The 25,257-nt window shown below is 41.0% G+C and overlaps 1 protein-coding gene across 3 annotated transcripts in view; it reads left to right on the top strand.

The window, feature by feature from the left end:
• The window catches only part of LOC132404056 (clustered mitochondria protein homolog), a 99,416-nt gene that overhangs the window by 21,668 nt on the left and 52,491 nt on the right, over positions 1–25,257 (top strand). For all 3 annotated transcript variants that reach the window (XM_059988040.1, XM_059988038.1, XM_059988039.1), the window contains exons 8-16: positions 1,977–2,124; positions 5,243–5,335; positions 6,242–6,936; positions 9,170–9,267; positions 15,957–16,061; positions 17,108–17,208; positions 17,571–17,723; positions 20,358–20,420; positions 24,054–24,292. In XM_059988040.1, coding sequence (XP_059844023.1) covers positions 1,977–2,124; positions 5,243–5,335; positions 6,242–6,936; positions 9,170–9,267; positions 15,957–16,061; positions 17,108–17,208; positions 17,571–17,723; positions 20,358–20,420; positions 24,054–24,292 — 1,695 coding nt within the window. The remainder of the gene's footprint in view (positions 1–1,976; positions 2,125–5,242; positions 5,336–6,241; positions 6,937–9,169; positions 9,268–15,956; positions 16,062–17,107; positions 17,209–17,570; positions 17,724–20,357; positions 20,421–24,053; positions 24,293–25,257) is intronic.

The following is a 25,257-nucleotide window of genomic DNA, read 5'->3' on the forward strand; positions in this document are numbered from 1 at the left end:
CACCCCCATACCAGACAGTGATGCAGCCAGTTTGAACGCTCTCGTGGTACATCTGTAGAATTCTGTGAGTGTCTTTGGTGAAATATCAGATCTTAAACTCCTAATGAAGTGTAGCTGCTGACGTGTTTTCCTTGTACCTGCATCAAAATGTTGGGCGCAGGCTAGATCCTCGGAGATATTGACACGCAGGAACTTGTCTAATTCTCCAAACCAAAGTTGGCATTCATTCTGAGAGGACTGGAATATTAAAGGAAGAATGTGATGCTGAGGCTTTATAAGGCACTGGTCAGACCACTCTTGGAGTATTGTGAGCAGTTTTGCACCCCTTATCTAAGAAAAGATGTGTTGACATTGGAGAGGGTCCGGAGGAGGTTCAGGAGCATGATCCTGGGAGTGAAAGGGTTAATGTATAAGGGGCGTTTAATACCTCTGGGGCTCGTATCCACTGGAGTTGAAGTAAAAAGGGATGGTGGAGCAGACTTGATAGACCAAGTGGCCTAATTCTGCTGCTATGTCTTATGGTTTTAAACAATTTTAATCCTCAGAGGTTGTCCAAAATGTAAGAAACTGCTGGTTGTTGTACAGTTTTTATCTTGGAAGTCTGCTACTTTCCTGTGTGTGCCAACAAAATATTTTTTAAGCCCTGAATATGGGAGAAAAATGTGCTGCTTCAAGATGTAATATTGAAGTTTAGTAACAGTGATTACTTGGGTTTAAATAGCACTTTTTGAACTTTTGAGGAAGCAAAGAAGTATTAGAGTTATGGGAATGTATGGTGCAGGAGAAAGCCACCAGGTGTATACTCTCTGAAGAAAAGCTAGCCAACCTGATTACACTGCCCATCTCATAGTCTATAACCTTGTAGACCTTGCATAATACAGATTTAAAAAAAACTTCAACGTAAGGAGAGTTTTACCGAGTCCCTTTTTAAAATTTGAGATTGGGTTCCTGATCTTAGCCATTCTCTGGCTGAAAGAAAATTTCTTTACAATTGCCTATCTAATCGTTCAACTACTCACTTTATTCCCTCAGATTTATTGAGCATTCTGCTAAAGCTATTATGAAACCTAATGTGAGACCAGTCACATCTGGTTTCATAATCCCCTTAGTTAAATCAGGATATAATAAATTCAAGGCTTTTGGGAGGGGATCCAAACTTGGAATTAAAATTTGGGGTTATCAAAAAGCCAGAACTATTGAGGAACTTCAGTGACAGGAAAAGGAAGACACATAGATGTGGATTTAAAAATGCATATTTAATTTGGATCCTCAAATGGGGCTCATAGGGTGCAAGTTATGGTCAGCTGACTTTAGATGACTTGGGTTTGGATGACTTGGTGGGGGAGTCTACTATGAGAGGGCATGACTTAAGGATTGAGGGGTGCCCATTCAGAACAGAGATGCAGAAATTTTTTTAGCCAGAGGGTGGTGAATCTGTGGAATTTGTTGCCATGGGTGGGTGGAGGTCATCGGGTGTATTTAAGGCAGAGATAGACAGGTATCTGAGTAGCCAGGGCATCAAGGGTTATGGTGAGAAGGCGGAGGAGTGGGACTAATTGGGAGAATGGATCAGCTCATTGATGAAATGGTGGAACAGACTTGATGGGCCGAATGGCTGACTTCTGCTCCTTTGTCTTATGGTCTTATGGACTTGAGTCTAGAAGAGGAAGAGTTAGGAAGTCTGAGGTAGAGAAAATGGTGTGAATGAAAGTTTCACTACTAGATTAGCCTGAAACATGGGCAGGGTTGAGCAGTGTCTGGAAATTTTGCAGATTATCTTCATATTACAAAATGTGTCTTGGGTACAATAACACTAAATTTGACAAGTATAAATTTTACTTTATGACTGTTGTCAGGAAGAGTGAATGTGGTGGTCAGTTTTTAGCAAGAATATATGGTTTTGGTTTCTCTTAAAAACACTTCCTTAGAAAAATGATGATAAGAAGTTGCATTGTATTTTGTCACTTTAATTTCAGGACAACCTGCCATCCATTCACAAGGCTTGCCACACCATTCCAGACCTATAACTGGATCATCCCACACAGGCAGCATACCATCAACTTTATGAGGGCAGAGGACGCATACACCTCTCATCTTTGCATTGAAGAGCATATTAATAGACAGGTACAAGGCCTGCAAATATTTCATAAATTGTAGAGAACTTTCTTCAGCTTTGTATGGGAGGTCATAGAAAAGTACAGCACAGAAACAAGCCACTTGGCCCATCTAGCCCATGCCAAAACCATTTAAACCACCTACTCCCATCAGTCTACACCAAGACCATAGCCCTCCATGCCCCTGCTATCTATGCACCTATTCAAGCTTTGCTTAAACATTTTAATCAAGCTTGCAAGCACCACTTGTGCTGGCAGCTTGTTCCACACTCCCGCAGCCCTCTGAGTGAAGAAGTTTGTGCTCATGCTCCCCTTAAACTTTTCACTTTTCGCCCTTAACCCATGAACTCTGGTTGTAGTCCCACCCAACCTCAATGGAGAAAGCCTCTCAATTCTGAAAGAAATTCTTGCGGGAAGAAAAAATAAAGTTTAAATTCTATTCCAGAAGCTGGTTTCACATAATAAATTTCTTTATTTAATTTCTCCTTTTTTTTTTCCCCCCTCTCAACTCTGGAGTATACTTGGACATCAGCTGTCCTCCATTCCCTAGACTTTTTCTTGTGATATAAACGTGCCTGAGTCTGCTCTGGTGCTCAAGTGATGATTGCTGCAAATTAGTAGACAACATTATACATCTGAGTGTTGGCTGATTTTTTGTTTTTTTTTGTAGCTTTTTCTTTTTCCTCTTCTTCAGGGGAGCTGGGATCCTGGAAGAAATCTGCTAAATAGACACATTAGGGAATGCTGTGAAGGATGAGGAAAGATCCGTGCAGACTACAGTGCTTGCCTTGAGATAGGCAAAAGATCCAGCAGAGAAAAACAACTGATTTGTGATAAACAGGAAATTTCTTGCTCACTTCCTGAAGGTCCAAGATAGGGTGTTGGGTTCTAATATGTCATAACTGAAATTAATTATCCACTTCAAATGATATCTTGGTGTCTTGCCAAGGACAACATGGCAATTTCTGCTTTCTGGGTGTTGCAGCTGCCTTTTCAAGCTCTAAAGCAGTCTTCGTGAATTTTTTTATTGTGTGGGATGAAATGTGTCTGATGTCAGCTCTGGTGAGGGCATTAGCATTTGCTCAATAAATATTTAACTGTCGGAGCTGACATAATCTGAATGAATGCCAGAACTGCCAGTTTTGATTAAATGAGATCATCTATTACTCACAGATGCTGTGTGAGTTGGGTGTGTGTTTTTTTTTTGTTATTATGGTCCCAAAAAGCAATGGCAGGTGTTTAAGAACTTTCTGATGACTGCAATGATTCTGTGTAAAACATTAATTGAACCAAGAATATCTGCAGATGTTGGCATTGCACATTTTCTTTCTTTGTTACATTGCAAGCTAAATGCTCCCAGACACAAGGCTAACGGTAGGGACTCGCCTTGGAATCCTTTTTTTAAAAAAAAAATACACAAAGCAAAAAAAGTTTTTGGAAGAGAAGAAAGATACCCCAGTTCCTAAGCTGTTCTGGCATAATATTGGTATACTGGGTCATCTTTTATCAGTCAACCCACAGAATGCTAAGGACTGGGGGACTTGATCTGGTAATGCAAATCAACTTCAGGAGTAGTAATTAGAGTCTGCATTGTTGGAGATGATTTGGTACATGTGTGGTGCATAGATAGAGTAGACAAGGGAATTTCTAATAACAGAGGGCATGCATTGAAGGTGACAGGTGGTAGTGGCAGGAGGGGTACGTTCTTTACCCTGAAAATTGTGGATGCCCTGGAATTCACTGCCTGGTATGATGGTAGAGACAAGTACATTAGAGGCTTTTAAGAGACACTTGGGTAAGCACGTGGATGCAAGGAAGTTGGAGCGATATGAACATTGTGTAGGTAGGAGGGATTGTTTTTTATTTTTAGCTTGTTCAGCACAACATAGTGGGCTGAAGGGTCTGCTCCTGTACTGTTCTATGTCAGCCTTTGAATTTTGGCCCAATTCTTGTTCCATGCAGGCATGGGCTCATTCCTTACTTGAAGAATTCATTTTGCAATTGAATATTCTGTAATCGCCAGTGAGCTTCTCTACCTCTGGCCTTGATGATGAAGCGGTTGAACGAGAAGGTTGTGGTGCTTGGGAACATAATTAGATGCCACATGTTTTCAAATGTGTTTTAATGTCAAAGGTGGGCAAGGTGTAGCACCTGTATAGCTCACAACCCCCACCAATAAGTCACCTTAAGCCATGGGAGGAGGTGGTGGTTGGTTGTATGAGCACTGCTGATGCCAGACAGACAATCTTTGCAGAGTATTGATAATAGCTGGGGTCACCTGTCTTGTAAAGACACTGCCCAGAAGAAGGCAATGGCAAACCACTTCTGTAGGAAAATTTGCCCAGAACAATCATGGTCATGAGACCGTGATCAAACATACCATACGATATGGCGTGTAATGATGTTGATTAAAGCACTAGTTGGCTTTTTTTTAAATGGAGCTCGCTGTTTTTGATATTCGTCTCCTCCTGATGTAGCCAGGCAATTAATAGTATGGAGAGCAGGCAAATAATTGAAATCAGATAAAGAATGATCCCATGACTGGACCCAGAATTGGGGCAAAATTCAAAGGCTGACATAGAACATCGAACAGTACAGCATACGAACGGACCCTTTGGCCCACAGTGTTGTGCTGAACAAGCTAAAAAGTAAATTTAAAAAGAAGACAAGATGGTATGCTGCACATATTGCAATAATTCTACAGACTTCCCCATTCCTATTTTGGGGTGTTTGTCAAATCTGATTTCAGCACAATTTTTAGTGCTAGAGTCAGATCTTTAGGACAAAGATGTCGAGAATTCTGCTTTCATGACCAAGACTCTAAATTGTTATTGTTTTGATCTGATTTCTGCTACCTTTTCCATAGTCCTGATGTCTGTCATTATATCAAAATTACTTGAAATAATCAAATGCAGGTTAAAGCTGAGTATTGAGTAACGGTTGTGCTTATTTCACTTATCACGGCATTCAGGCTGTGAATTCTTGGCAGTTTTTAGGCTGACATGATTGGATGGCATCAATAATGGTAAAATTATTTTATATTCTGTACTTATAAAATTTTAATGTTGGTAATCTTGTGTTTGCCTGGCGTCCAGTTGGTTTATTGAACAATTTAATGTTTTCTAAAGGTTCGAGATTGGAATGAGGAGCTGCAGATATCACGGGAAATGCCAAGTCAAGACATAATGCAGCGACTGTTGAAGGAACAAACAATCTTCAAGGTCAGCAAGAGAAACACCTGATCAAATAATTCATAAGAAATCACTGCTGGACTTCACTGCAACATGCGCAGGAAAATCCTACTCTCATTTTGTGTGACTCAAATCTTTAGTTTTTTTTTCCATCTTTCTTTACCAATTGAAGATTTATGTTTAAGATTTAATTTCCAGTTATATGCATGGTCTCTCTTTTGTGTGAGAGGTGTCAGGTAAATTTTATCCAAACAGGAATTGAGAAACAAAATGTACACATTCCTCCATGGATCCTGTGCGACAGGATTAAGTATTCCTGATGCTCAACAAAAAGTGGGGTTGGGCCACTGGCTTGCAGGATGCTTTAACTTGTCACTGTATGTTCTATGAATGTATTATCAGAAATTAACCAAACGGCGACAGTGTTATTTCTGGATTTGGGATGGAAATCAATGAGATCGTTGGGTTAGAGTGATGGGAAGTAATTTCTTGCATGACCTATGTCCAGTTGAATTATGTGGAGAAGCTGTAGTCCTCCAAGTGGAAATTACTTCTTGACCTCTTGCTTCTTTCTACCTTCCAATCCACTCTTTATAAAAGTATGCTATGATATGCAATGTCAGGACTAATCAACCTTGAAAGAAATACCACTGAACTAAAACTTGCTTTTCAACTTTTTCGACTACAACTTAGTGTTGACTAAAATGATGTTCATTTTGGTAAGTCATATTGTGCATTTTGCATTGGTCTTTTAACATTTCTGCAGTACTTGGGCTTATAGAACCATAGAACATTACAGCACAGAAACTTATGTTTGAATGTGCAGGTGAGTTGTGTGCCATATGTGTCTGGTTCTCAGCAAGCATTATGTACTGTGCCTCAGTCTTGTTCTCCAAGCAGAAATTAATTGAGATGTTCCTTTTTGTTCCCAACCAGGTTAACAGTAATTTTGTTGCAGCTGCTATCTCTGGTGCAATGGCAGTTGTTGATGGGAGCATCATGGCCATCAATCCAGGAGACTACATCAAAATGCAGATGTTCGTCTGGAATAACATTTTCTTTAGTTTTGGATTTGACATCCGGGACAACTTTAGAGAGTCCGGTGGGGACCATGCTGCCTATGCTGCGTCGAACAATGACTTGAAAGGGATACAAGCTTATAGTGATTTAAATGTGGATGGTTTGCACCTACTGGGGACGGTAATAGTGGATTACCGGGGTTACCGAGTAATAGCACAGTCGATTATTCCCGGAATTCTGGACCAGGAGCAAGAACAGAATGTGGTTTATGGATCAATTGACTTTGGAAAAGCTGTCACTTCTGATCATGAGTATGTTGGCCTTTTGCTAAAGACCTCCAAGCCCCTTCGGATCCAGAAGCACCTGATTCTAAATGAAATGGAACAGCCCATTATGCTGTGCTCGTCTGTGGATTGCAAAGGAGTCGTGGGGAATGACGGGCGACGCTATCTTCTTGATTTATTCCGGACATTCCCCTCGGACCTGAACTATCTGCCAATGGATGGGGAAGAGTTACATGAAGAATGTCAAAGCTTGGGATTCCCAAAAGAGTATCGACACAAACTCTGCTGTCTACGGCCAGAATTGGTGGAGAGTTTCATCCAACACAAGTAACGAAAATACTATATCATTAAAAATAATGTGTAGGGGATCACTGTATAATCCAGCAGAGAACCAGATCTTTTGGCCAATATAATCTGTACTTTTGCGTTGTTTCGGAAAAAACAATAAGCCTCTTTCTCCTGCCAATTTACTATTTATCTACAAATATCCTTTAAAAATATTTATAAAGCAATTACTTAACTCTTGGTGTCACATTCTGTATTTTTTTTGTTTTACATCCTTTCCTTCCAGCAGTGCTATTTTTAACAGCCTATGAAGTTTCTTGCAATCATAATTTTTTGGCTTGTACCTTATCCTTTAAGGTATTTCCTAAATATTGTTCCTTACAAAATCCATTTATTTTTCCATGATAAACTTCATTTTTTCATGGTGTCATAGAAAAGTACAAGCACAGAAACAGGCCTACTCCAACCTGCCTTCCATAAGTCTACCATCCAGTATCTATCCAAAGTTTTCTTAAATGTTGAAATCAAGCTCGCATGCACTACTTGTTAGTCTAATATGCAGATGTATACATACAGTATGCATTGCAGATTTGAATGAATTTAACAAACCATTACGTCTTGTCTCTATCTACTTTCATAATCTTGCCTAACCAAAAATCAACATATTTCAATATTTAAATTTTCAGATAACCCAACAGCTTGTGCTTTTTTTTTGGAGGGAGTTTCTTTTCTGCTTTCTTTAATACTTCATTTTAAAGAATACATGTAGATTACATAGGTTCCATTTCTTTTCTCTTATTTCTGATTTATTCTTCAAATATTTGGGACCTTCTTATCTACATCATCTTGCTCTATCTGGCAAAGGTAACTGTGGATAAATGGCCATAAGCTTCTATTCTACCTGTGTATGTACCTGTTGAGTTGTCATGTTTTATGGGGTAGAATTCAAGGCTGGGCATGTCAAATTTGCGTTTTCTGTAAAGACAAAGCTAATTACTGGCCAGCTCACCTCAAGACTTTGCATAATGGAACTGCAAGGATCTAGGTTTGTTCCTGAGCTTCACGGTTACTTGTGGGACACTTGCATGTTCTGCAAGGATTCCTGTTTTCAACCCACAGTCCAGCTGTGCACTAGATGGTAGGTGAATGGTCTACAATAAATTATCCAGTATATATTGGTTGTAGGAGAACCAGGGAGGACTTAATGGCCATGTTAGAAATCTTAAGTGAGGAAATGGGGTTGATGGGATTGTTTTAAGAGCTGGAATAGACTCTGTTATTAAACTCGGCTTTGTCACAAGGAAATATACTTGTAGCACTTGTCACTAATTTCAAAGCCAGTTTAAAATGTTACATCATTTTCAGATTTGCACTGAATACGGTATAACGCTTTGTTTTGCATTTTTCTCCATGTGGTCTATAATGCCGAATAATTGGCAGCTGGGAGGGATGCAAGCACATTAGGTTATGAAAAGTCTTTTTTCTTTTCTCCTTTCCCCTCTTTCTTTTTCCAAGCATTTTCCTTTCCCCATGGTGGTGGACCACAATCTGAGTATGGTAACCCAAGTTCATTTGGAAAGCATAACATACATGTATAATCTGGCTGCAAGGGAAAAAGATTTGCATTGTTAGGCAAAATTTAAACCAAGAGCCTCAGAGCAAAACCTGGCTGGTTATAAAGGGAGAGACTTCTGCCAGAATTGAGTAAGTGAAAGCAGGCTATTTCACATTGACTGTGATCAGAGACCTTGAAGATCTAGTTTAAAATTTGAGTCTCTTTGAAAACTATTTTAGTTTCTGCTACATTTCGTTTACTACTATATTTACAATTTGTATTCAAAAATTGGAGAGGGATAAAATCATGTTCTAAATTCATCATGTCATGTGAGGAAAAACTTATGGGTCCCTTGTCTACCTGTCAGTTACTGAGTAATCATATTTCCATAGTCTGCCAAAGCTATGAGATGCTGTGTATAGACAAGGAGAAGTGGACTCCGGTTCCAATTCTATCAGCTGGCACAAACCATTTGTCTTCCAATTGGCATTTCCTGCTGGTGGAAGTACAAACGTGGATTTGACACATGCAAGTATGTTTGTAAAACTTATTATTGCGCAACCCATCTCCTTGGCAATGCTTCTGCACCACGTTTATTCAAGAATTGAAATTGCATATCCCAGCAGAGAATTTTTGTTTCTTGAAGATGCACTTAGAAGCTTGTAATATTGCTACCCAGCATGTGCTTGTGCATTTGTTTGACTGTCTTTTGTACTTCAGGCACATGCAGTTTTCAAAGCTCTTGAAGGAGAAAATGAGCAGAAGTGACAGAAGAAACAGTTTGATGGAGGACGGAGACAGTGCAATAAGAACTTTTGGTAAGAGTACTTGCAAAAATTAGTTAAGGATGAGGTATCCACGGCTGTAGTAAACAGAATTGTGGAGTGGACAGCAGACGACATGTAAAACGGGGAGGAAATACAAGTGAAATCTGAATCCCAGAGTGTTCTGAGTCTTAGGATCATAAGTCACGGTTCTGGCATACTGCAATGAAATTCAATTTTGTGCAACAAAGAACACCTGGATAGGGCCAATTTTTATTATTAAAAATTGAATAGTGACAGTAGATACTGGCACAGAAATGACTTTCATTCACTGTACTTATGGCAGGTCTTGTAATTTGGTCAGATATGAATACACAGATGAATAATTGGCTGGGATCTCATGATTGTCAGCATTATAGCACTTTTTCCTGTGAGACGAAGTTATGATTTCAAGTCCCATTCCAGCACTTGAAAACATAATTTGAGCCAACATATTAGTCTATAAATAATATTTCCCTTGAAGCTTTGTTGTTCTCTTTAGTGGATGCTTGGAACCATTCAAAATGGGAACAAAACGTGTCCAGCCTTAGTCAATATGCTTATCTCTTCAAAAGGATTAATATAATTTATCTTGCTCTGTACAGGAGCTTGCCCTGCACAAATTAGTAGCTAATCTTTCTTTAAAAAATTGTGAATGCAATACAAAGAATGAAAGTTCTTATTTTACTTTTATAATAGAAAAATAATTATCTATCTCTGTTGTACTGTGGAATAACAGCTATGACAATTTTGAGGTTGTTTAAAACAGCCTGCCTAGGTGGCATGCAAGACAGTGCAAACTTGTACGTTATCCATGCAGATCAAATTATTGCATCAGTGTGAGGTAGAACAAGCTTTACAGTACATAGAGTGATCCTGTTACAGAGAAAGTACAAGTGGATAACAGGTGCAAAGTCATAGCACCTTCGTAATCTTACCAGTGGCCAATGATTTTAATTCCCCTGCCCATCCCCATTCTGAAATATTGAGTTATTTAGAGATCTAGAACAGGAATAGGTCCTTCCAGCCCTTCTGAGCACCTAATCTCGGAACAATTTACAATAACCAGTTAACCTATCCGGGATATCTTTGGACTGTGGGAGGAAACCAGAGCACGCAGAGAAAACCTACGCATTCCACAGGGAGGACTCTGAGCTCCAACACCTCGAGCTGTAATAGCATTGTGCTTACTGTTCCGCGACTGTGGTATAGTTTGGTCCAAGGCCTCCTCTACTGCCATGATAATGCCACTCTCAAGTTGGAGGAGCAGCACCTCATATTCCATATGGGTAGGCTCCAACCTGAAAGCATGAGCATTGATTTCTCCAGCTTGCAGTAATTGTCAGTTTTTGGGTTAAGCTCGCCCACTATTGATCTAATTCATAACAGAACACAAGTCATTATTTTTTTTAAATTTCAAGGTTCATAGAAGGAAACCAGACTGGTACATAGCATAGCAATGGAACAGGCCGTTTGGTACCAGCAAATCCAATCTGCCCAATCTCTTGAACAATATCCAATTCCCTGCATGGTTATGTTTCTGTCCAAGTGCCACTTAAATATTGCTATCATATCTGTTTCTACCACTTGCTCTGGCAGTGAGTTCTAGGCACCTGCTGCCCTCTGTGTAAAGCACTTAGCTTGAAATCTCCTTTAAACTCCCCTTCTCTCACCTATGTTCTCTAATGTTTAACTCATTTGCTTTGAGAAAAGATACACTATCTATGCTTGTCACGACTTTTTTAAAAAACTCTTCACCAGGTCATTCCTCAATCTCCAGCAGTCCAAACCAAAACAATCCAAGTCATCCAGTCTTTCCTTATGGTTAATACACTCCAATCAAGATAATACTCTGATAAACACTTTTGCGCCTTCTCCAAAGTATCCCTTATATAGTGTGGCCAAGGAGCAGTACACTATACTCGAAATGTGCCCTTACCAAACTTTTATAGAGCTACAGCATAACTTTCCAGCTTTTATATTCAATACCACAACCCCTGAAGACAAGCACGCTTTTTTTAAACAACCCTTTATGGGAACTTTAAAGGTATTATTTTGCAGTCATGATACAAGGTGTTCTCATCAATGCCATTATGAGACGATAAAATATAGGAGCACAATCAGGCCATTTGGCCCATTGAGTCTCTTTGCCATGACAGTATAATGTTACTGTCCCTTTTTCACTTCGCTTGTTCATTATGTGCCATGTTGTATGACGTGGCCAATTATGGTCTTTCCATGACCATGATTGTTCTTGGCAAATTTTTCTGCAGAATTGGTTTGCCGTTGCCCTCTTCTGGGCAGTGTCTTTACAAGATGGGTGACCCCAGCATTATCAATACCCTTCAGAGATTGTCTGCCTGGCGTCAGTGCGTCACATAACCAGGACTTCTGATGTGCACCAGCTGCTCATATGACCATCCACCACCTGCTCCCATGACTTCAAGTGACCCTGATCAGGGGCTAAGCAAGTGACCTTCAGGGTAGTGGAGGAAAGTGTTACGTATCCCGTAACTGGATCACTTACCAGCAAAGATAGAGAGGTCCGTTGAAGTCTGATGGCACTATTTTCAAATGTTTTTATTTATAAAGGGGCACAAAAGTAAGGTTAATACAAACATTCAGATAATATACGTCATCAATACTCAATCTAAAGCACGGGTATAGTAATAATCATCATTAAGAAATGAGCTCTACTGTTGTCTAGGGGATAATATATTGTCCGTTGGAAATATAAAAGTCACTCAGAAGTCTGCAGGCTTCAGCCTTTTGGGAATCGCTGGGTTTCACGTGTTGGACAGAGAGAGAGAGACTGGTGAGAAAAGGAAAACTTACCCGGGTCTTTATGAAGCAAACCTGTTGAATCAGGGGAGCGGGCTTCCCCGCTGTTAGCTAAAAGCGGTGTTCCATGATTCCAGCCACAGATTCCAGGCCCGGAATCTAACGCACGTGGCTTCCTTCAAAATGGCTTCCCGCTACGACGGGATCGCTATCGTGTCTTCTTGGTGCGTCTGAAGGGGTCGTCCCCCTCAGACCCTCCTTTATACTCCTTCATGGGGTCGCAGGTGTCAATCAGGTTGGGATGATGCAATCTCTCTCTCAACCAGCCCACTTTGCCCGAGGGCTTTACACGTGGTCTCCATGAGACAATAGTCAATGTCGCCTTGTTTTGCATCCCGGTGGAACGCGGTATTCGGCACGTCTCTCTCTCCCACTTCCTGGGTCTACTGACCCCCCCTCAACTAGTGCTCTTGCGATTCTCACAAAGGAGGGGGCTGCGGGCATAACAAAAGGAACACCTTACACCTTCTTTGGTAGAGACATATCTTCATCCTACCAACCAAAGGATCTCTTAGTTTAATTTTAGCAGCTTTTCATTTAATTATGTACTTTTGCAGTCACTCGTGCATGGAAAGAACACAAGCTAAAAGCTGCTACATTCTATGGAATGGTGATCATAACCATTATGCATAGTTGAAAGTGCCTACTGTGTGTACTTATCCCGTTGTATCCAAGCTTTTATTCATGTTTCAGATTCCAACTGAAGCTTTAAGTTGAAGAATAACAAACTGAAGCTAAGGGAGTGGTTTTTTTTTATTTATTTCAGGATGAGGTTGACACTAGGAAGCTCAGTCTTTATTGCCCAACCCTAATTACTTTTGAACCAAATGTTCTTGCTAAGCCGCCAATATAGAAATGAGAAATTTCCATCTCTAATGGATATCTGTGAAACTTACAGGTTTTAATATTTGTGTGCTAGCCAGCACCAAGGACTTTTTTTTCCCCCCCTTAAATCTCATACTATTAACTGAAATTTCACAGATGCTATGGTGGAATTTGAACTTGTCTCTCTGGTTTATTAGTCATGGTCTCTGGATTACCAGTCAGTAACTAACCACAACAGTTTATTGCACTGGGAGCTTTCTCTCAATGAAATCTGTAGCTGTGGCTGTTGTGGATAATCCTGTTTTCCCCAGTGGCTATCAATGTAGTCGTCAACTTGAAAGCAGAGGCAATGAAATGAACCGTTCCTTTTTAGGATAATGGCCATGATATTACTTGTGAACTCATTGTGGCATGGTGAGCACAACAGTTTACGGTACAGGCAACATGGGTTCAATTCCCGACACTGCCGATAAGGAGTTTGTACGTACTCCCTGTGACCGCATGTTTCCTCCGGGTGCTCCAGTTTCCTCCCTCCAGAGGCCTACCAGTTGGTAGGTTAATTGGTCATTGTAAATTGTCCTGTGATTGGGCTAGCGTTAAATTGCTGGGTTGCATGGCTCGAAGGGCTGGAAGGATCTACTCTGTGCTGTATCTCAATAAATAAATAAATTTGAAATCACCATTAATTGAATGCAAGTCTTTTGAATGAGAAGGTGGTACAGGTGTGAAGGGCACTATGTATTTTCAATAATATCGTGCTTGCTGGCGATGTTTCATTCAGCCAGTGTGGCTTGGCAAACTTTGCAACTGGAAAGTGAACAATGCACTGATGTAATTTGACGGATAAAGCACCGAAACTCTGAACCATATTGTCCCAGACCGTGCTCACTGTCTGTATTCCCTGCCTGTCTACTTTAACTTCTCTGGATGCAGAACAATGGGGGAACTGACTGTGTGTGCAATAGCATTCAGCAAGGTCCTGATTGACTTCAGTTCCAATTGCCAAAGACTTGGAGGTTTCGAAATGTTGCTGATAGACAGATATTTAAAGACTATTAAAACATATTTGTAAAAAAAAATTTTAAAAAATTAATAAAATAAACCACTAACATGTCCTTAAGATATAGAAGCAGAATTAGGCTATTTGGCCCATCCAGTCTGCTCTGCTATTTCATCACGGCTGATCCAATTTTCCCTCTGGCTCCAATTTCCTGCCTTCTCCCCGTATCCCTTCATCCCCTGATTAATCGAGAATCTAACAACCTCTGCTTTAAATATACATAAAGGCTTGGCCTCCACAGGTGCCTGTAGCAATGAATTCCACAGATTCACCACACTGGCTAAAGAAATTCTTCCTCATCCCATGTCCCTCTATTCTGAGGCTGTATCCCCTGGTCTTAGACTCTCCCACTATAGGAAACATACACTCCACATCCACTCTATCAAGGCCTTTCAACATTCAACAAGGAATTTAAAAGATTGAAGAAATTTTAAGTAAGTATGCTACATTGCCAGCAACCTCATTCTGATAAATGTGAGTTGCAGTTCCTACACCAGTCCTTCTTTGCACAGAGTTAAGGGTTAGATGCAAAGAATTTCTGGATTCTCTTTTTAGAGAGTTATTGCTCCACAGTGACAAGAGCAATGGAATGACGTACATGTTCGCTTGGACTTTGGGTTTGCATGCCATGCATCAGAGTTGATGACTATAGAGGTTCAAGTTAGCTGACTTGGTATGCTCTTAATCATCATAACCAAAAAGATTGTACTTCGATATTTATGTTGTGCATTCAGAAATCACAAATGAATCTGTATCCCTGGTTCTGAAGTAACTACTTTGAATATTTCAGAATAAAAATCTGTGAGACTGAGAGGAAATTATACACCCATGAGATTTGTCTGCTTACAGGCAGCCACAGAACAAGAATACCGAAAGGACCCAAATTAAAAAAAAGACCAACACCCCAATGTGCAGAGAGAGAAAAAAACAAATCGTGCAAACAGTAAAACCAAGCAACAGCATTTAGAATGAAATTGAGTCCATAGACATGAAGCCCAGAGCAGCTGGAGCAGCCCCACAGACTCACCCCCAGTTTGTCACACAGCAGGGCAAATAAAATAAAATGTATGGATAGAATTGCAGAAAATAAATGAAACTTGCACAAAAAAACACTAATATTGCCATTTTGAGGCTTCCTACAGCCCTACAACACGTGCTGCTACTCGGGGTTAAAATCAGCCTATTCTAAGAGGGAATGTTATTCTGAATTTATTCAGTTTAATTTCCAACCACATTTAACTGAATCATTCTCTATATACAAACGACATCAGCTATCGATATCATTGTCACCTTCCTAAATAGCTACAACTAATATATACATATTCACACAGGCATATCAAAAACTGAGCATGCAGTTGCCAACCTTCCTCTGAAATCTTGGGAATTCAAGAGTCATTTTCTGGAGCGCGCTATGGATAATCCAAGAGAAAAATCTTTTGGAAGATTTTAAAATAACTGATTATTATTTTTGTTCAAAATTTCTTATTGTTGATAAAAAGTATTTCATCTAGAGGACAGACATGGTTGAATGAGGTAGGATAGTTGGAAGTGGGAAATGATTGAAGGATGCATTCTGCCAGAATTGGCAAGCCCATGTATACATGGTTCAGCATGCAGTTATTCAGCTGTCTGTACTTGAGGCAGTGGCATTGGATTTGTGCAGTAATTAAGTGGGGGAAAAAACCTACCACTTGCAATCTGATCCTGCTTTGAAATCAATATTAAAGGGTTTTATATATACATGAATGTTTTCTTTTGCAATCTTTTAATTAAACCATCACACTGATAAATGAGCAGAGGAAAAGTAGAGAAGTCATTTGCCAGTGTGCCCAGTACTTGAGCTTTTCAGATCTACACTCAACTTGTATTTCAATTTTACTTTTGAATTTTTCTGGAGATGCATTGAGTATCCTAGTACCCAATGACCTTCTCCTAACTTGTACAACAGTTAGGTTACTTTCTTTTTCTTTCCCCGTAGACTATATAAGAGATGCTGAAGAGATGAAGGCCATATGTCAAGAAGTGGGCTCCATCAGTGAAAGTGTCTTTGACATTCGGTTCAATCTCAATGTGTATTGCCCAGGTAATGAGCAGTATTTGAGCTAAAATTATTTATTACTAAAATCATGTTTGTTTATTTAAAATTTTGGGTATTGATTGTAAATTCTGTAAGATTGAATTTCTGTTACACAAAGGACTGCAAGATGGAAGTTACTTGCACTTAAGTTTTAACCGGCCGGTGGTGTAGTGGCATCCACACCAGACTTTGAGGCGAGTGGTCCTGGATTCGAATCCGGCTGGCTGCTTGCAAGCTTTCCATCTGTGCTGGCTTGATTGTCAAACTAGCAACTTGGCTTCAGAAATAAAAACAGACAAATGCTAAAGAAACAGCAAGAAGTGCTTCCTGATGCACCACAAGCTCCAAAAGGAATAAGAACAACTGTGTTTAAGCTTAAGATTATTTAATGCCATTTCCACTAAGCAAGTGTAAAGGCTAATGAAATAATTGTTACTCCAGTATAAAAAATACAAAAAAACCAATAAATAAACAGTAAGTACATAACTAGCTCATGTACATTGATTGTAAGTCCATAAAGTAACACTAGGCACAGGAGTGCCTGTGCATAAGGTGGCCAACAGGAAATGATAAAGCAGACATGATGAGGAGTGGGCTAGTGGGTGAAGTTGATGATTAGCCTTGCTGCTTGGGGAAAGTATCTACTTTTGAGTCTGCTAGCCCTGGTATGGATGCTATGCAGTCTCCTCTCTGAAGCGAGTGGGGCAAGCAGTCCATGATGGATAGCAGGGTGGGTGGGATCCTTCATGATGTTACTTTTGGTTTCTTTCTCTTGTTACTGATACTGAGGCTCTGATTTTCCACTCATTCGACAATTTGCATTAAACCAATCTGCCTGCTCCATTACAAGTTGACCATAAAATAGATTAGGTTTGCCAAGTGGGCATTGCATTCACAAATGCTATTTATCTGAAATGAAAGTAATGGGCTTTGAGCATGATGGAACTGTTGAAAGTGTTTTAAATTGCTTGTGCATCATGTAACAGCTGCTGAGTTTTTTAGGTGACTTGCTTTGATGGCGTTTAAATTGGAATTGATTTTTTTTGTTGCAGATATAAGATTTCATGAGTCGGAACAGGAAGCTCTGCAGCTTCAGAAGCGATTGATGAGGGACATTGCAGCCTTCTTTGTGTCTGTACAGATTCCCAATTTTGTAAGTGACTATATGGAAAAAGTTCATGGATTTAAAGTTTTATGTAGATTTGTAAGAATGAATTCTGTGATGAGAAAATATCAACATCTGTGCCACAGAAATAGTTAAAGCTAATTTATCAGAGGTGAAGGGAAATTCAATGCTGAGTGTTGGTATTTAGATCATTGGTTGTGAATGAACAACCAAGAGTAGCTATTTTGTTAGCATGAGAAATGTCAAGAAAGGTTTGAGGGACATGTTTAACATAGTTATTTGGATTCATCATGCTTATCACCATGGCTTCAGAGCAGATATTGGAGCTGTGCATGTTGGATGATGTCTACCGCACAGACTTGCTTCATCTCCCTCCTTTTGATTTCCAGATCAAAGACTGTGAGAATCATGTCGTTGTACCTGCAGATGGTGCCACAATGACTGATGCTCTGCACAAATATGGAATTAACATTCGATACATTGGTAAAATAACGCAGCTGATAAGCCAGTCAAAAAACAAGCAATATTTAGAACATATCTCGGTAGGTATTCAAGTGAGAGATTATTTCAACTGAAGTCAAGTCACTTTTTATTGTAATTTCAACCTTAACTGCTGGTACAGTACATAGTAAAAACAAGACAACGTTTTTCAGGACCATGGTGTTACATGACACAGTACAAAAACTAGACTGAACTATGTTTAAAAAAAACAACACAGAGAGAAACTACACTAGATTACAGACCTACCCAGGACTGCATAAAATGCACAAAACAGTGCAGGCATTACAATAAATAATAGACAATAGGGTAGGAAGGTGTCAGTCCAGGCTCTGGGTATTGAGGAGTCTGATAGCTTGGGGGAAGAAACTGTTACATAGTCTGGTCGTGAGAGCTGGAATGCTTTGGTGCCTTTTCCCAGATGGCAGGAGGGAGAAGAGTTTGTATGAGGGGTGTGTGGGGTCCTTCATAATGCTGTTTGCTTTGCGGATTCAGCGTGTAGTGTAAATGTCCATAATGGTGGGAAGAGAGACCCCGATGATCTTCTCAGCTGACCTCACTATCCGCTGCAGGGTCTTGCGATCCGAGATGGTGCAATTTCTGAACCAGGCAGTGATGCAGCTGCTCAGGATACTCTCAATAGAACCCCTGTAGAATGTGATGAGGATGGGGGGTGGGAGATGAACTTTCCTCAGCCTTTGCAGAAAGTAGAGACGCTGCTGGGCTTTCTTTGCTATGGAGCTGGTGTTGAGGGACCAGGTGAGCACCCAGGAATGGTCGCTCTGTACCCTGCTGAAGTCAACAACCATCTCTTCTGTTTTGTTCACATTCAGAGACAGGTTGTTGGCTCCACACCAATCCGCAAACTTGATGACATGGTTTGAGCTGTGTGTTGCAGCACAGTCGTGGGTCAGCAGAGTGAACAGCAATGGACCGAGCACACAGCCCTGGGGGGCCCTGTGCTCAGTGTGATGGTGTTGGAGATGCTGCCCCCAATCCAGACTGACTGAGGTCTCCCAGTCAGGAAGTCTAGGATCCAGTTGCAGAGGTGGGGGGGGGGGGTTCAGGCCCAGTAGGCTCAGCTTTCCAGTCAGTTTCTGAGGGATGATTGTGTTGAATGCTGAACTAAAGTCTATGAACAGCATCTGAACGTATGTCTTTTTTGTCCAGGTGGGTTAGGGCCAGGTGGAGGATGGTGGCAATGGCGTCATCTGTTGAGCAGTTGGGACGGTACGCAAACTGCAGGGGGTCCAGTGAGGGGGGCAGCAGGGTCTTGATATGCCTCATGACGAGCCTCTCGAAACGCTTCATGATGATGGATGTAAGTGCAACGGGACGGTAGTCATTTAGGCAGGACACTGAAGACTTCTATGGCACGGGGACGATGGTGGTGGCCTTGAAGCACGTTGGAACGGTGGAGCTGCTCAGGGAGATGTTGAAGATGTCATTGAGAACATCTGCTAGCTGGTCTGCACATCCTCTGAGCTCTCTACTAGGAACATTGTCTGGTCCAGCAGCCTTCCGTGGGTTGACCCTGCACAGGGTTCTTCTCACATCGGCCACGGTGAGACACAGCACCTGGTCATTTGTAGGGGGGTGGACTTCCTCGCCGCCACATCATTTTCCGCCTCAAAACAAACATAGAAGTTATTCAGTGCATCTTGGAGGGAGGCATCACCTGCACAGTCGCTGCTGTCCTGGAAGTGGCTGTGGATTTGCTGGGTGTGTGCATACTTTGCCTCTCTGATGGCCCAGGACAGTTTAACCCTTGCTGTTGTTAGTGCTGCTTTGTCACCTGCTCTGAAGGCAGAATTACGGGTCCTCGGCAGTGCACGCACCTCCGCGGTCATCCATGGCTTCTGGTTAGCGTGTGTAGTGATGGTCTTGGACAGAGTAACATCAATGTACTTGCTGATGTAGCTAGTCACTGATGCTTCAAGGGAGGGGTCTGATTACAGAACCAGTAAATGATTATAATAATTAAAAGTTCTCCCTAAGGCTTGATTGAAAATTGTGTGACTCTCAGTCATGCATTGCAAAGAATTCCAGTTGGTCCATGCTCAGTATTATTTAAATGGTAAAAGATTGCAGCATGCTGCTGTGCAGAGGGACCTGGGAGTGCTTGTGCATGAATCACAAAAGGTTGGTTTGCAGGTGCAGCAGGCCATCAAGAAGGCAAATGGAATGTTGGCCTTCACTGCTAGAGGTAGGTGGAGATAAATCCATGGCCAGATCAGCCTTGATCTTATTGAATGGTGAAGCATGCTTGCCAGATAGCCTACTCCTGCTCCTGTTTGTAATGTTCTTACTTTCAATAGTTTTGCTAGAGCCCTGAAATTGACCATGGTATTCCTAGATGTGCACACTTGTGGACCATGTTGGGTCTGGTTGTGCTACACGTACACATAATGAGAAGGCACTCGGGCAGTATCCAAAGACATCTTTAAAAATAATAAACATCCTGCTCCTAAGTGGAGGGTGACAAATAAGAAGTTGTAATAAAACGTGCCAGTATTTACTCAAAATGTACTTGACAACATGTGGATTGCATTATTTTATGTTGGGAAGAAAGTGATTGATAATAAAACACTCTAGATTTTCATAATCAAAATTTAGTAGTATAATTGATGGACTTTGAGTAGGTGGTCCTTGTTTAAAATGATTTTCCATTTCCGCAGAGACTGCTGATCAGTGAAATCATCACCCGAGCAGTGAAGCACGTTGTAGTCCTCTACCTGCAGGTAACAGCTCTGATCATGGAGTACACTCATTAGCTTCAGTAACCATAACTAATGCATGTTACAATTCATACACTCGAACAACACAATGGTAATATCGCACGTTTCATTGATGTTCTGTGCTGAATTAGCTGCCAGTTTCAGTGGTGATGACTCCAGTGGGTTTCAACTTGACCTTTCTCAATTCCTTCAGTACTGTCCCATTATTTATATATTGTAAAGTTTGTGAGGCAGATCTGCTACAAATTATTGCCCTTTGCTAAACTGAGGTTGATCTGGCACACTTTGGCAGAGGGGCAAGAAGTTCAATCTTATTTATGCCTGTTCCATGAGATTTTCATCTATCTCATTTCCCAACAACGCATCTTGTTGGATACACGTCTGATACAATTGAAACTAAGGCAACACTCTCAAAATGCGGAGGAACTCAGCAGGTCAGGAAGCATCTATGGAAAAGGGTAAACGGTGGAAGTTTTGGGCTGAAATTGAAGAAGTGTCTGGGCCCAAGACGTTGACTATTTATTCATTTCCATTGATGCTGCCTGACCTGCTGAGTTCCTCCAGTATGTTGTGTTTGTTGCTTTGGATTTCCAGGATCCATATACTTACTTGTGTTTGTAACTCAAACTAATATTTATGAAATCTTAACTCTATTGGAAAGCTCCAAAGGGATGAAGCAATTGCACAGGATATCTCCTCTGTTACCATGTACATCAGAAAAATGGACAAAGTAGGGTGCTTTATCCCGAGGCATTTTATTCTGGTTACTTCATGTTTAACCAGCTTTGTTTGGATTATGTTGCTTTCTTTTTGATGATACTTCTGTAAAATGCATTGCGACCCGTTGGCTGTGTTGAAATGCTGCATCGGTTTGTTGAATAAGACTGAATCATAACTCAACAACTGTTCTTCTGACCAACATAACCAATAAAAACGGGGAGGATATTCAGCCCTTCGAATCTGCACTACAGCTTGGGATATGGGTGATTTATTTTTAACCTCTGCCTCATTCCCATCAGTACGCAAATAACCTTTCAACCTCTTGCTAATCGGGTCTCTTTCGACCTCCACAATAAAGTAATTTCAACAACTCTCTTTCCAAACGTCTTTGAGGTGAATTCTAAAGACCCATGACCCACTGAGAGAAAGAAAGTGCCTTGAGGGCTTAAAAGAATAACACCTTATTTTTTAAACAGTAACTTCTAGTTCTAGACTCTCCCACAAGAGGAAATATCCTCTCCGCATCACTCCTCAGGATGTTATGTTTAATTTAACACCTCTAACTTCCAGTAATATAAGACTAGTTTATCTGATGTTTCGTCATAGGAAATCCATTCATTCAAGACATTGTCTTGGTAATTTTAAGAAAATACATCTTGGATTTTCACATCCTAAAGTCTGGCACCAGAATTAATTGCAGTGCATCATTCGTTGGCATTATGGTCTAATTATGCATTAGACATGGGGCAGATGAAATTTCATCAGAGAAGTGTGGAATGATATATTTCATTTGGTAGGAATATGGGAAAATCTTACAAATTCAGAGGAATTTCAGAAACGTATGTATGCATGTGATTATGGCATGCCAATTCAGAAAGCATACGATCCTGGGCATAATGAGTAATATTAAGCCTTTATAACCTTTTACAAAGCACTGTAACCCACCTTTTTACTGATTGCTCCAGTTAAGAATTGAACACAGTTGAGTCCAGAGATGCATTTAGCTATACTTGGTAAATACTGCAGATTTTTCTTCCCCTGAAGGACATTAGTGAACCACTTATTGTTGCTGCAACTCAGTAGATTCATGGAGACCAAGACTAGATCTTGATTTTAAATTCCTCACTGCCATAGTGGGATTTGAACTCATCCTTAATGGTAGAAACTTCTTGCTGTTAACCCAGTAATTGAAAACTGCATTGTTACTGAAGATGTGTTGCAATCAATTCTGGTGACCAGACTTTAGGATGTGAAGTCCAAGAAGGCTCCAAGGTTGAGGGTTTTCATTCAGAATCAGGTTTAATATCACTGGCTTTTGTCATGAGTTTGTTGTTTTGCAGCAGCAGTACATTGCGATACATCACTGAAAAAAACTAAGTTACAATAAGAAGTAATTGTACGTATAAAAATTAAATTGAACAAGTAGTGCAAAAAGAGAGGAGAAAAAAGAAAGAGGTAGTGTTCATGGGTTCAATGTCCATTAAGGAATCTGATGGTGGAGGGGATGAAGCTGCTCCTGGAGTGTTGAGTGTGGCTTCAAGCTCCTGTACTTCATCCCTGATGCTAGCAATGAGAAGGAGGCATGTCCCAGGCGAAGGTGGTCTTTAATGATGGGTGCCGCCTTCCATGATGGCATCGCCATTTGTAGGTGTCCTCAGTGCTGGGGAGGGCAGTGTCCATAATGGAGCTGTCTGAGTTTTCAGCTTGTGAGTGTCCTTGGTGACAAACCACGACTCCTCAGACTGCTAATGAAATATAATTGCTATCGTGCTGCCTTTGTAATTGCATCAATATGTTTGGCCCAGGATAGATTTTGAGAGATGTTGACACCCTGAAACTTGAAACTGCTCACCCTTTCCACTGCTGATTCCCAGATGAGGACTGGTGTGTGTTCCCTCGACTTCCCCTTCCTGAAGTCCACAATCAGTTCCCTGGTCTTACTGATGTTGAGTGCAAGGTTGTTGTTGTGGCACCACTCAACTAGCTGATCTGTCTTTCTCTGGTACGTTACCTCGTCACCATTTGAAATTCTGCCAATAATAGCAGTGCTGTTGGCAAATTTATAGATGGCATTTGAACTGTGCTTAGCCACATACTTGTGGGTGTACGAAGGGTAGAGTAGTGGATTAAGTACACATTCTTGAGGTGGGCCAGTGTCGCTTGTCAGTGAAGAAGAGATGTTTTTTCTGATCCACACAGACTAAGATTTCCTGGTGAGGAAGTCTAACGTAAGTATTACTATTGTCCAGATGATCAAAGGCCGGTTGGAGAGCCAGTGAGATTGCATCTGCTATTGTGACAATAGCTGAGATTACAATCTGCTATTGTGACAATAGGCAAATTGCAGTGCCCCTAGGTCCTTGCTCATGCAGGAGTCGATTGTAGCCGTGACCAACCTCTCAAGCACTTTATCAACTTAGATGCGGGTGCCACTGTCATTGAGGCAGCTCACCTTCCTCTTCTTGGGGATTGGTATGACAGTCGCCCTTTTGAAGCAGATGGGAGCCTCCATCTGCAGCAGTGAGAGATTGAAGCTGACCAGGACAAAGGATATGGTAAAAAGCTGGGCTGATTGGTCTTGGAGAAGAGAAAGTTGTGAGAGATTCAGAGTTCAGAAAGGCCAGAGAATCTATTGTCATTAACTGAAAGGTCACCATTTGGAGGGTATAGATTTAACATGTAAGATGAGGGGTGACATGAGGTTGAATCTTTTTGTAACAGGGATTCACTGGAAGTTGATTCCTTTTCAAAAAGCCACAACTGTATTGATACTTCAAGTATCTGCAGGGTTCCAGGCTTAGGGTAAGAGAAGGGGGGTTTGCCTGGATTGATCTACAAAAACCCATATTGACTCTGATTCATTCCTTTCTGTCAATGGAAGTTCACCTAATTGTGTTTACTTTGTTTTTCTTACAGAGTGTGGAGTTATCAGCTCTTTCATCCGCAATTAGTCACTTCCTTAATTGTTTCCTGAGCTCCTATTCCAATGGTGTTACACATTTGCTTCCCGGCGAGATTGCACCACGCAAGAAAAAAAACAAGCGCAAGATGCGGATTGCTGGGAATGACGTGGCGTGGGCTAGCCTGACTTCCACAGAGCTGTGGAAGCAGATTAATATTGAAGCTGTTGAAAGCTTTGACTACGCCTTGGTTTGGTACGTAAATGCATCAATAACTGCCTTTGGCTGCCTTCTCCATCAGCCATTGTTATAGAAGAACAATTTTTGCTAAGACTTGGTTTGTTGATGCATGGGGTGGGACAACTTTTGCTGAACACCTTGAACTTCCACGGCAACTGTGAGATTCAGGGGTATGGACTAGCTGAAGAAGGGAAGAGAGTCAACCTTCAAGACCCTGGACATTTTCCTAATAAACCCTGGTTTTGGAGAAATGTTGATCCCTGCTTGGGAGTGTAGATGAGTATTGCAGAAGTTTGAACTTGTTCAAGAATACAAGCAAAATATTACCATGTTTCACCATCTTTCCTGCAAGCTAGCTAGTAAAATTTTTGAGTTACAGGAGCCCTATTTACTTAGACCAGTCATCTCCATATACAACAGCAGAGGTTGGGAACAAAATACACCAGTAGATAGAACTTGCTTAGAACATAGAATAATACAACACAGGAACAGGCCCTTCGGCACATAATGTTGTGCCAAATCATCTAAAAAAATCAAATCAAAGACACCCAAACACTAACTCCTCCTACATACTTAATGTCTATATCCCTCCACCTCCGTTGCATCCAGGAGCCTATCTAAATGAATTTTTAAAATCCTCTAATGTATTTTCCTCTACCATCATACCAGGCAGCGTGTTCCAGGCATCCACTTCTCTAAGTAAAAAAAAACTTGCCCCTCACATCCCCTTTGAACCTCCCCCTTCACTTTCAATGCATGCCCTCTGGTATTGGACATTTCAACCCTGGGAAGCAGATACTGTCTTGCCTCTCATCATCTTATAAACTTCTATCAGATCTCCCCCTCAGCTTCTGACACTCCAACTCAAGTTTCTCCAGCCACTCATGACGGCACGTGCCCTCTAAACCAGGCAGCATTCTGCTGAGCCTCTCCCAGGCCTCAACGTCCTTCCTGTCGTGGGGCAACTAGAATTGTGTGCA

The sequence above is a fragment of the Hypanus sabinus genome, chromosome 13, assembly GCF_030144855.1.
Source record: "Hypanus sabinus isolate sHypSab1 chromosome 13, sHypSab1.hap1, whole genome shotgun sequence".
Lineage (NCBI taxonomy): Eukaryota > Metazoa > Chordata > Chondrichthyes > Myliobatiformes > Dasyatidae > Hypanus > Hypanus sabinus.